The sequence below is a fragment of the Aplysia californica genome, unplaced genomic scaffold (genome assembly GCF_000002075.1).
Source record: "Aplysia californica isolate F4 #8 unplaced genomic scaffold, AplCal3.0 scaffold00108, whole genome shotgun sequence".
Taxonomy (NCBI): domain Eukaryota; kingdom Metazoa; phylum Mollusca; class Gastropoda; order Aplysiida; family Aplysiidae; genus Aplysia; species Aplysia californica.
In genome coordinates this window covers 1,254,329-1,265,025 of record NW_004797378.1, presented here as the reverse complement: position 1 = coordinate 1,265,025, position 10,697 = coordinate 1,254,329, and the positions used below count along the sequence as shown (strand labels likewise).

General features: G+C 37.2%; 1 protein-coding gene across 1 annotated transcript in view; it reads left to right on the top strand.

Moving 5' to 3' along the window:
• The window catches only part of LOC100533419 (guanine nucleotide-binding protein G(o) alpha subunit), a gene marked incomplete in the record, with an annotated part of 67,093 nt that extends 56,396 nt beyond the window's left edge, over window positions 1-10,697 (top strand). Inside the window, 5 exon segments of the mRNA NM_001204703.1 lie at window positions 1,277-1,437; window positions 2,109-2,237; window positions 4,155-4,284; window positions 5,201-5,354; window positions 10,510-10,697. Of these exon segments, the coding sequence (NP_001191632.1) occupies window positions 1,277-1,437; window positions 2,109-2,237; window positions 4,155-4,284; window positions 5,201-5,354; window positions 10,510-10,697 (762 nt within the window).

Here is a 10,697-nt window from a genome sequence, read left to right as displayed (position 1 = left end):
TGGAGGGTGCGGAGAGGAGTGTACGCACCTCTCCTCCCACCATCACCACCATCACCACCATCACCGCCACCTCGTTCATTGTTTACCAAGAGATAAAATTAAATAGTAATGATATCTTCATCTTTACCTCTGTTTCTGTTGGCTGGTCTGTATTATATGGATTCAGGTGGAAAGGGGGGAGGGGAGGGGAGGTTGAGCGTGGGTTCGTTCTATTCTTTTTTTTCTATAAGCGCAACATACTCAATGATTAGGGCTTGTTTCCTTTTCATTCATGTTGCTTCATGCATGCCTTAGAACATATTAAATGATTGGGGGGCTTCATTGTTATTGAGGCTGTTTTCGGTTTGGCTGTTGTCTTTTGAAAATGGGGCAAGCCAGCTTAGATGGGACGAAGGTGAAGAAGAAGTGGGCTCCGAATTGCAAGAATTGGTGTCGGAACCACATTCTTCTCATCAGTTGTAAAGGCAGTAGGAGGCTGAACGTTTGATTGTTTGACATGGCTGTGAGATGTCAATTTAATTATATAGATTCAGGTGCTTTACACATGATTATGATTTAATGGGAAATGAATAGTACCATATAAAATTAAACCAGATAAGTTCAAAAGCATGCTTGGATGAACACATTAATAATAATGGTGATGATGATGATGATGATGATGATGATGATGATGATGATGATGATGATGATGATGATGATGATGGGGTGATGGAGGAGGGTAAGGGAAGGAAGGTGGGTGTTTAGCAGGTGCTCTGGTGTGGTTTGCTCCTTCTGCCTTATCAAACATCTATCATCCTTGCTCTCCTCCTTTTTTTACGTTTGTTTCTTATTTGTAACACCTCTAATCTTTGGCACTCATATGATGTTATTGCATCGCAAGTTCCGTAAAATTATTACTAAGGCTACACAAAAAAGGGAAGGAAGAAGAAGCAGAAATGGAGTAGTGTTTGGTCTGATTGGTGGTGCTTTTTGTTAAAGACAGAAGTCCAGTGGATGTTAAAGCAAACGTTTTATGTATAAAGAAAAATTATGTCTGTCTATTTACTAGTCAGTCTTTCCATCCACTTTTTTCATCAGAAAATCTGCCTGTGTAGCTTTCGTTTCGTCTCCTTGTAATGGGTCTCTTTTGAGCCATCTGTCATTTGCCTGTCTTTGTATTTTCCCCTATCCATCTGTCACCGTTTCACCAACTTCTAGCAATGTGTGTGTCCCTTTCATGAACTTTTGGTGTATATGAAGTGTGCGCTAATTTGAATATTCAATCACTGTTTTTCAGTCTGATGCCAAGATGGTGTTAGATGTTATAGCAAGGATGGAAGACACAGAGCCTTTCTCTGAGGAGCTGCTCGCTGCCATGAAAAGACTGTGGGTGGACTCAGGTGTACAAGAGAGCTTTGGTCGGGCAAATGAGTACCAGCTCAACGACTCTGCCAAATAGTGAGTGTGCCTATAATATTTATGTTCTTTTAAGGTTCTAGGTGTTTTCTTTTAGGAAGTCTTACTTTCCCCTGAGACATTCAAGACAAAATTGTCATAATTTGCTATGAAAATTCAATGCCATGCTCATGATTTTACTTCACAGGAGCTTAATGGGTCAAGGAGTCGGGAGAATAGAAATTCTTTTATTTTTTAAAATTGCTACTTCTCCATAATCAATCAAGATAGAATGCTCAAATTTCACCAGCCAATGAAGAATTATGCTAGCTAAAAAGCTATAAGGGACTTTAGGTTAAACAGCATTACTTTCTTTTTTTTTTAAGTTGGTGAAAGTGTGTTGTTCCGTAGCTCTCTCTTCTACTGCCGTTTGCTACATGATGTCAAAACTACACCCCCCTCTCCCAAACCAAGACATGACCTGAAGAGAAGTGACAGACGGCACATTTTGACACTAGGAGGAAGGGCACAGCCCATTGCAATCACCATTACATTGTCAATAACATAAACAACAGCAACAAAACCTATAGCAGCAATATGAACACAAAAAAAACAACAGCAATGTACTTTCAAGTGTCTCTATGGCAACTTTTCTTATAATCATATATATGACTGACAAGAACATCTCACTGATGATGAAACCCTCTAATGTTTGCTTTTTATCTCTTTTTCAGCTTTTTAGATGAATTAGATCGCTTAGGTGCAAAAGATTACATGCCTACAGAACAGGACATCCTGAGAACTAGAGTGAAAACCACTGGCATCGTTGAAGTCCACTTCTCGTTTAAAAATTTAAATTTCAAGTGAGTAAAATATATTGTGTATTTGTTGTGCCAAGTGTCAGTTAATGAGGGGGGCGGGGGGGCTACAGCTGAAGGCTATCTCGCTTATTAGTAGATCAAATGTTACCAAAATTCACATATAACAAGCATAGTAAGGAGTCTTAAAATCCGCAATCAAATTTGAGAAAAAAAAAAAATTCGTTTACATGGATACAGCGGCCATATTGGATTTTGTTGACATATCTTACGTAACTAATACCACACTTATTTTTCATGGAAATAATTGTTTTTTTGCGTACATCTTGGCAAACCATAAATCTACAAATCTGTGTGATGAATTTTTTCTAAACGTCCTAGAACATTTTTAATGAATTTTTTCCTGAGGTAGTGTTCACGTTTGCAAAAAATCTGTGAAAGTCCACACTCCAAACACCACCAACAAAAAAGTATTCCATATATCAAAATTTCATCACACAAATTTTAGTATTATATCTTTTCTTCATTATGTGAAAATTTCAGGAAGATCGGAGGAAAAATGGTGGAGTTGTTTACAAAAGTATATAGAAAAACCACGTTTCGAGAAAACGGGCGATAAAGAAAAATAAATGATTGGCTTTATGAGGAAATGGTGGTGACAGACATGCCCAGTATGGGAAGAAATACAGCTTTAGGGGGTTCTTACATGATGAAATAGTTATAAGAGAGGCTGAAGAAGCTTAAAATGCCTACAACTTGAAATCCATGGTTTTGAGCCGAATAGGGACTTTTAGCTGTAGCCTCAATAAGAAAATCAATATCTTGATCTTTGTAATATTTATTTCAAAACGTTATCTCGTAAAAACTACACATCATAACATGATAATATGCTCACTGGCTTTGCAAAAGGTTTAGCCTAATACATTTAGCAGCAGCTGCTTGTGTGCAGGGTTGAAAAGAATGGCGACTATTGTTTAACTGTCTTTTATCTACACTAAAAGGGTTCAATGGACAGTTTCCTCAACTTCTAGGGAAGAGGAGCAAAATCCGGAAGGGGGAAGTGCAGGGTTTGAAGGTACTCTCTTAAACAGTACCAAACACACTAGCAGTAGTAGTAAATCACATTTTGGGTAATATTTCCATATCTGGAGATTTGACTAGTGTATATTTCAGGTGAAATATAGTTGAACCTGTCCATAACAGTCGCTCAAGATCACAGATAAAATATCGATAACTACAACAACGTTCTCGGGATCAATAATAACAGTGACAGGTGGCCGCTATGGGCAGAGTGCTACGGTCACGTACTAGACTTTGCAAAGTCAACGGATAGTTTAGATTCTAAAATGGTCATTTAATTTTGTCTTTCCTTTTCATTGACATCAAAATAAGTATTTTACATCATTAAGGGTTGCTTTGCATTGATTTGTTAGTGGATAACTTTTGTAGCAAGTGACCACTATAAGCAGGTTGTGAGACTGGTTTGAAACAGAAATGATTAATCATAGACATGGATCTCTATGGACAGATTAAAAAGCTTTTTTTGAAATGCAAGGGTGTCATGGAACACTGACCATTAGTAAAAGGTGACCGCTTTGGAGAGGTGACCTCTAAAGCAGGTTTTACTGTACAATTTTAATATTTCCTTCACACGCATGCAGCACAGCATGAAGATTGAGGGAATTTTGTATAATCTTTTCATATATTGCTCATGCACGCTACTTTCTGTAAAGATGAGATGTACTATATTGATCCTCTGCCTTAAGAAACTGGCATTAGAGGTGACTGAGAAAGATCACCAATGGCCAGGTGGGCGACTGGATAGTAGACAATCGTAAGTTGTTTGCATGCGAGGTGCAAGAATGAAATAGACAGTGAAATAGTGATACTACTTGTTGCAAAACACAGATATTTATGATTATACTTAAAACTGTAACTGACCAATGCTTTTGCTATTTTCAGACTGTTTGATGTTGGTGGGCAGAGATCAGAAAGGAAGAAGTGGATACATTGTTTTGAAGATGTCACAGCCATCATATTCTGTGTTGCTATGAGTGAATACGACCAAGTCTTACATGAAGATGAAACAACAGTACGATCTTTTTGTTTTTCATGTGTTTGTAGCATGCAACAGGCCTATGCCTCTTATGTTCCTAAGTGATGGTGCTTTGATTTTCACCACCACCTCGTAACAGGAAACACGCTACAGTAGACTACATCATTCCCATCTGTTCTTGCTCTTAGATGAACTTCACACTTTATATCTGAAAACACTTTGCCTGTATAAACTATGGCTGGAGTTATTCACATGGGTTCTAAATTGCTCTATGAAACTATAAACAAAGCCTACTTCCTAGATGGAATGTGTACAAAATAAAAGTAACCTATTTTTCTTGTTGTTGTTGTTGTTGTTGTTGTTGTTGTTGTTGTTGTTGTTGTTGTTGTTCATCTGCTTTCCATGTCTACTCAGTCTTCATTTTAAAAGACTAAAAGAAATAACTGTCTACTAAAGACCAGTAATGAAAAAAAAAAAAAGGCATTTTCCTTAACTCAAATCTTACTTTTGAGAGTGTCATTTTGTAAGTTCCTTAGCTGGGATTTTTTTCTTTTTTGTTGTTCTCTCAATCTGCCAATGATTAGTACTTGAATAGATGGGATCGAGGTCGATGTTTCTCGGAAAATGAGGAAAAAATCAGCACTCTGCACACATTATGTTTAATAAAGAGACCTAGGTCCTGAAAATAAAAGAAAATGTTCTATAAGTAATTTCAGACTGAACTCACACATGATTGTTTATCTGTACATTATTTTAATACATGTGCATATATTTTTGCTTAGCATCAGAAGAATTGCTCTTTATGACAAGCAAAGGTCTTTGTTTTAGCTTCACAGCTTCATGCTGGATTGATGATAAATCATTGATACCGGAGAATCCTGATGTTATTTTCAGATTTTGTCATAATTCTGTCTTGGAACTAATTCTCATTCATTTGTTTTGTTCTTCTCAGAATCGAATGCAGGAGAGCTTGAAGCTGTTTGATTCCATTTGCAACAACAAATGGTTCACAGAAACCTCCATAATCCTGTTTCTCAACAAAAAAGATCTCTTTGAGGAGAAAATCAAGAAATCACCATTAACGATATGTTTCCCTGAATACACAGGTAAAGATTGTTGTTTGAAACTTACTGGCAGCATGCCAAACCAAAATAATGTTTGATATTTTTTCTCTGTCAAATGTTTGAAAATTTTCTTCAGAACAGGCTCCAGTGGTATGAAATAGAAGACAGTCAGATCAGGTCAGTTGTCTGTTCCCTTATTGGCTCAATCATAAATGCTCCCCTCCCACTACCATTTCAGGTATATATGCTTTGCTCTTTAGTCAGAGGCGTGCTTTCTTTACTATTAGAAAGTAACGCCTGTGATCCTTGATTTCAAAGGTACAAGTTTGATACTTTAGTATACATGTGGCAGCATGGGGAAATCAGGCGTTCGTCAAAATAATGAAATTGAAGGAACCCGTAATTTTTCACTGGTTTTGCAATTATCAGATTTTAAAAAAAATTTTTGCCTCAACACTTGTTATTTAAAAACACGTTTTTGCGGGGAATTTCACTGAAAAACATTGACTAATTAAAGGCACAAAAAAAAATAAACTTTCTGTTTCCAAGGACTCCCAAGCTGTGGCATTCACCAAACTTTTGACAAACATTTTCTCCCTAGTTTTACTTCTGAAACTGGGCAGCCCCCATCTCCTTTACTCTCAAATATCTCAACTTCTATTCAAGATAGATGGGTATTTTTTCATCGAAAGCAAGAAAAATTAGCACGCTTTAAGATATTATCAATAACTCCTCATGCCCAAAAATTGACAAATGCTTGATTCCACCATGTTGTGACTCATATTATGTCATATAAGCCTTCTGTACTGTTTACTTCATTCTGGCTTCAAAGTGTCTATTGCTAATGGTGATAAACAATATAATGACCTGAATAGTAGCCAATACATGGGTCGGTTTCTTTTTTAACTTTTCCATCATCGCCTTCTTTCTGCATTTTGTAATCATTTTAATGTGAGGAAGAATTTCTGTTGGCTTCTCTTTTGCCAGTTAGAGAATTATACCTTTTCTGATAAAAGAAGCAGGGCACCAACTGTTACATGTAGTAAAACTTGGGAATTTTAACTCAACCTCAATAACTTTAGGATAACTACAATACGGAAAATCATTCAAAACAGATATTATGACGGGGAGTCAAAAAGTAGTGCAAAGAAAAATTACGGGAGCTATAACCATCATACATCAAATCGAAGAGGAACATCTGAGGATGAGATCATTATTTCTCAACATAGTCTCCATCTCTTTCTACAGCCACTGTTCACCTTTTAGTAAGTCTACTTATTCAAGCTTTGTAGAACTGAGCAGGTTGGTCTTTTAGCCAGTTTTTCACAGCAGCCATGATTTCTCAGTCGTTTTCTTAGTGTTGACACCTCAATGCTCATAGGACCAAAAAAGGTGAAAGTCTGAAGATGCCAAATCAGAAGTGTAACCTGGGGGTAGCAATGTTTTCCTTCTAAATGAGGTGATTGTCTCTCTTGTTATTGCACTCATATGGGGGCAGGTATTGTTGTGGTGAAAAAGCACCCTTTTTATGTTCAATTTGGTCTGACTTGTCGAATTCTCACTTTCAGTCATTTCAGAGCTTCTGTATAAGCTTGAGAATTGATAGTTGCTCCTCATAGTTTTAAAAAGCCTGTTGGGAGCACGCATTGAACATCCCAAAGCATGATGACCATCATTTTCCAAGGTTGTTTTCTGGGTCAAAATGTGTCTGACAAGCGCGTTGACAACATTTCTTCCTCTTCTTCCGGTTCATTGCTCAAAAGTCTGACCTATCTGAATACAGTAAGGCTGGGTAGGTACAGGTACCCAGTACTGGAACTCCTGGTACTACCATAGGCAGTGTCAGTACTGGCACCAGGCCTCCGGTACCGGTTCTGGGAACGTGCTGACACCAAGTGTTTATTTAACACAGCGGGTGATGTGCCCTTGGAACTAAAGCCCCTGCTGTTACTGTGCAGTGTATAGAAGCTGTGACGTCAGATGCTCAGCACAAAGCACAAAGTGACCTTGAATACATGCTGTGGTGTTCAAAATTTACAACCAATTAAAAATAAGATTATGTTTGTTTAAGTTTAGATATTGCGTCAAATCAGGCTCAACACAAGCAACTTTGCATTTTGATACGCGGATTTAGAAAATTCCAATAAGATTTCAGCTTGATTTTTAAAAAAATTTTTGTCAGGCAGCATGGTGAAATCAGGTGCTTATCAAAATATAGAAATGGGAGAAACAGGCTTTTTCCTGCCAGTTTTGAAATTTGTATCAAATTTTACTCAACCTCTTTTATGTCCATATAATTACACATTGCCATTTGAATTTTACTGAAAAACATTGATTAAAGGCTCAAAAAATGTCATTTTTCTGTTTTCAAAGACTCTTTAGCTATTGAAGTTACCAAACTTTGGCTGCCATTTTCTCGCTAATTTCACTACTGAAACCAGGCAACCTCACTTTCTTCAACCGCAAATATCTCAAGTTCTATTCAAGATAGATGGCTATCTATTTCATCAAAAGCAAGGCAAGTAAATCGGCTTTCAGATGGCACCAATAACTCCACATGCCCAAAAATGGTAGGGCTCCAGATTCCACCATGTCGTAACACATTTATTCCCATAGTTAAATCCCTGGCAGCGGCAAATTTCAAAGAGGGATTCTGTGTCCCAGCTCATCTCTCACAAGTGTGATGTGGATGCATTTGATGGCTTTTAACAACCTTGTCTCCTTGCTAAAGAAAATGGAATTTTAACAGTTTGAGTTCAAAAGTAGTTGTCCAAATACTTGTGAGCTGAATGTCTTAAAATTTGATCCAAAATTGTGCAAAATAGCAAACAACTTGTCTCACTTTTTGATCTCCTCCATAGTACTCTTTATTGGATTTTTTTTTAAAAGACCATTGTAGAATCAAATGCAATTTGTTATTTCTGTATTTAGCTTAGCGTCTTTTTCTCAGAGTTACGAATTTCCTTCTTCATGTGTACTATACAAATTTATGTGAGGCGTTAGTTCAAGAGAATATGGTTTACAAAAGTGCACATGCACTCTTGTTATATACAGGGTGATCCAAAAAAAACTTAACAACTTTTTTTCTGAATATCTCGCGCAAAAATTGTTCCAGAATGTTGAAATTTGGAACAGACATAATTCATTCAAAAGGAATTTGTTTGATATAAATTCCATGAAGAAGAAACTTGTTTTGAAAACGGAAACGGCTAAAAGAAAAAAGCACCCAAAAACGCAAAGTTCACCAATGTTTAAAAATCTTGTAAAGGTAGTCGTGAAAAGATTAGTTGACCTTTTTCTTTATTTTCTCTTTGACATTAATTTTCTATTCCTGTGACATTTAAACAATATTTAATTTCTTTTACAGAGTTTTAAAAACCTAATGATTTCTTTCTGAAATTCCTAGAAGCAGTGCTTCACATTCTCTCCTTTGGATGCGTCGTTAAAAATGTTCAGTGACGCGTTAACACAAGGACCTGCTAAACCATGAGTTTTTAAAGCCACATACACTGTACATGTTCACTAAGAAGTAGCTTCTAGAGACAATAGAGTGGGGTGCCCAATAGACAGCATTTTTAGAGTTAACATATCCCGCAGGGTGAAAATGGGCTTTGCACTAAACCTAATCTCATCGAGGAAATGATCCCTCTTTACAACACAATCGACGAATCATGAACACATTGCCATGCTCTGAACCATGTCAGCTCGGCCTAGCGAAGATGAACATGGTATAGTCGTAGGTTAAGATCTGCATGAGAATGCAGACTGTTGATGTGTAGGAAAGTCCTAGCTGCAGATCGTCTACGGACAGACGTCTCTATGGACTCGGCTACTGAAATCTGCACTCTGGTGATGTTTAAAGGGCTGCGCATGGTGTGTGTTTGACCTGAAGTGGTCATTTTTAAAAGAACTTTTTAGTTCTGATTCGCTATAGATCCAAACTGACGGAACTTCTCTACTCATGACACCAAAGGTCTTGAGGGCACCTAAGCATTCTCTCCATGTCGTGCGCAAAACTTACGAAATGTCAGACAGGGATGGTGAGTTTGTGGAGAAGTAATGCTCAATACAAAAAAGCTTTCTGCTCTTTACTAAACGTAGCCATGATCTCCGCAGGTAAACAAAATTTAGGAAAAATAATATCTGCAGACTTCTGTTGACTTGTTACACTGCTGTAGTTTTGCAATATGGCGCGATTGTCGCAACTTTTAGTGGTAGGCCTAATGTGAACTGGTGCGCCATGCTATGAAAATGGCGACAAGGTTGAAAATGGGTTGTCTTTTTTAATGTGCAGTATAAAGCAAAACCATTCAATGGACTTATCTAAAACACATATATGAGGCAGCGTGGTGGAATCAGGCTCTCGTCAATTTTTGGGCATGTAGAGTAATTGGTATCATCTTAAAGCTTGTTCATTTGTCTTGCTTTCAATGAAAAAATTACCCATCCATCTTCAATAGAAGTGGAGATATTTTGGATTGAAGGAGGTGGGGGTCACCTGATTTAAGAGGTAAAATTGACGAGAAAATGGCCGCCAAAGCTTCGTAAATTCCCCCCAAGCTGGAGAGTCTATGGAAACTGTAAAATTATATTTTAGTTGTGCCTTAAAGCAACGTTTTTGGTGAAATCCTCAAAGGAATGTGTTTGTAAAAGGACCTAAAAAGTGTTGAGCCAAAAAACGAAAATTTGATAAAAATTGCTAAGCAGGGAGAAAACTGCTGTTTTCTTCGATTTCATTATTTTGACGAGAGCCTGATTCCACCACGCTGCCTCACATATCAGACAAATTCCTTTTGGCTTCCAAACGTTATGTTCAAATCTGAAACGCAAAACTTCAGTATGGAGGAAGATATTGACAAAACAAGTTGTAAAGTTTTTTTTTGGATCACCCTGTAAAATCATCTTGCACCTATTCAGTGTCAGCATTTTTGTACTCTTTTATGCAACATACATGTATTTATTCTAGAGAAATTTCCCTTTGGAATTAACTTTTTAAAAGTACTGTCAAGACCTCCAAAAATACTGATGAAGTGTGGGAAAAAGCTTGTTTTCTATTTTTTTTAGGCCTATTTTGGTTTTTGTATAGACTTACTTCGTTATCTTTTTAAAAAAATTGCCTGTCACTTAAATTTCTTAAGGAGGGTATGTGATCATTATGTCATTTCCTAAAATGTTTTTCTTTTGGTTTCTTTCACAGGAAAACAATTTTATCTAGAGGCCTCAGCATACATTCAGGCAAAATTCGAATTCAAAAACAAATGTTCAGCGAAGGAAGTCTACTGTCATCAAACTTGCGCCACGGACACTAATAACATTCAGTTTGTATTTGATGCGGTAACAGATGTCATCATTGCTACCAACCTACGCGGCTGTGGCCTATACTGA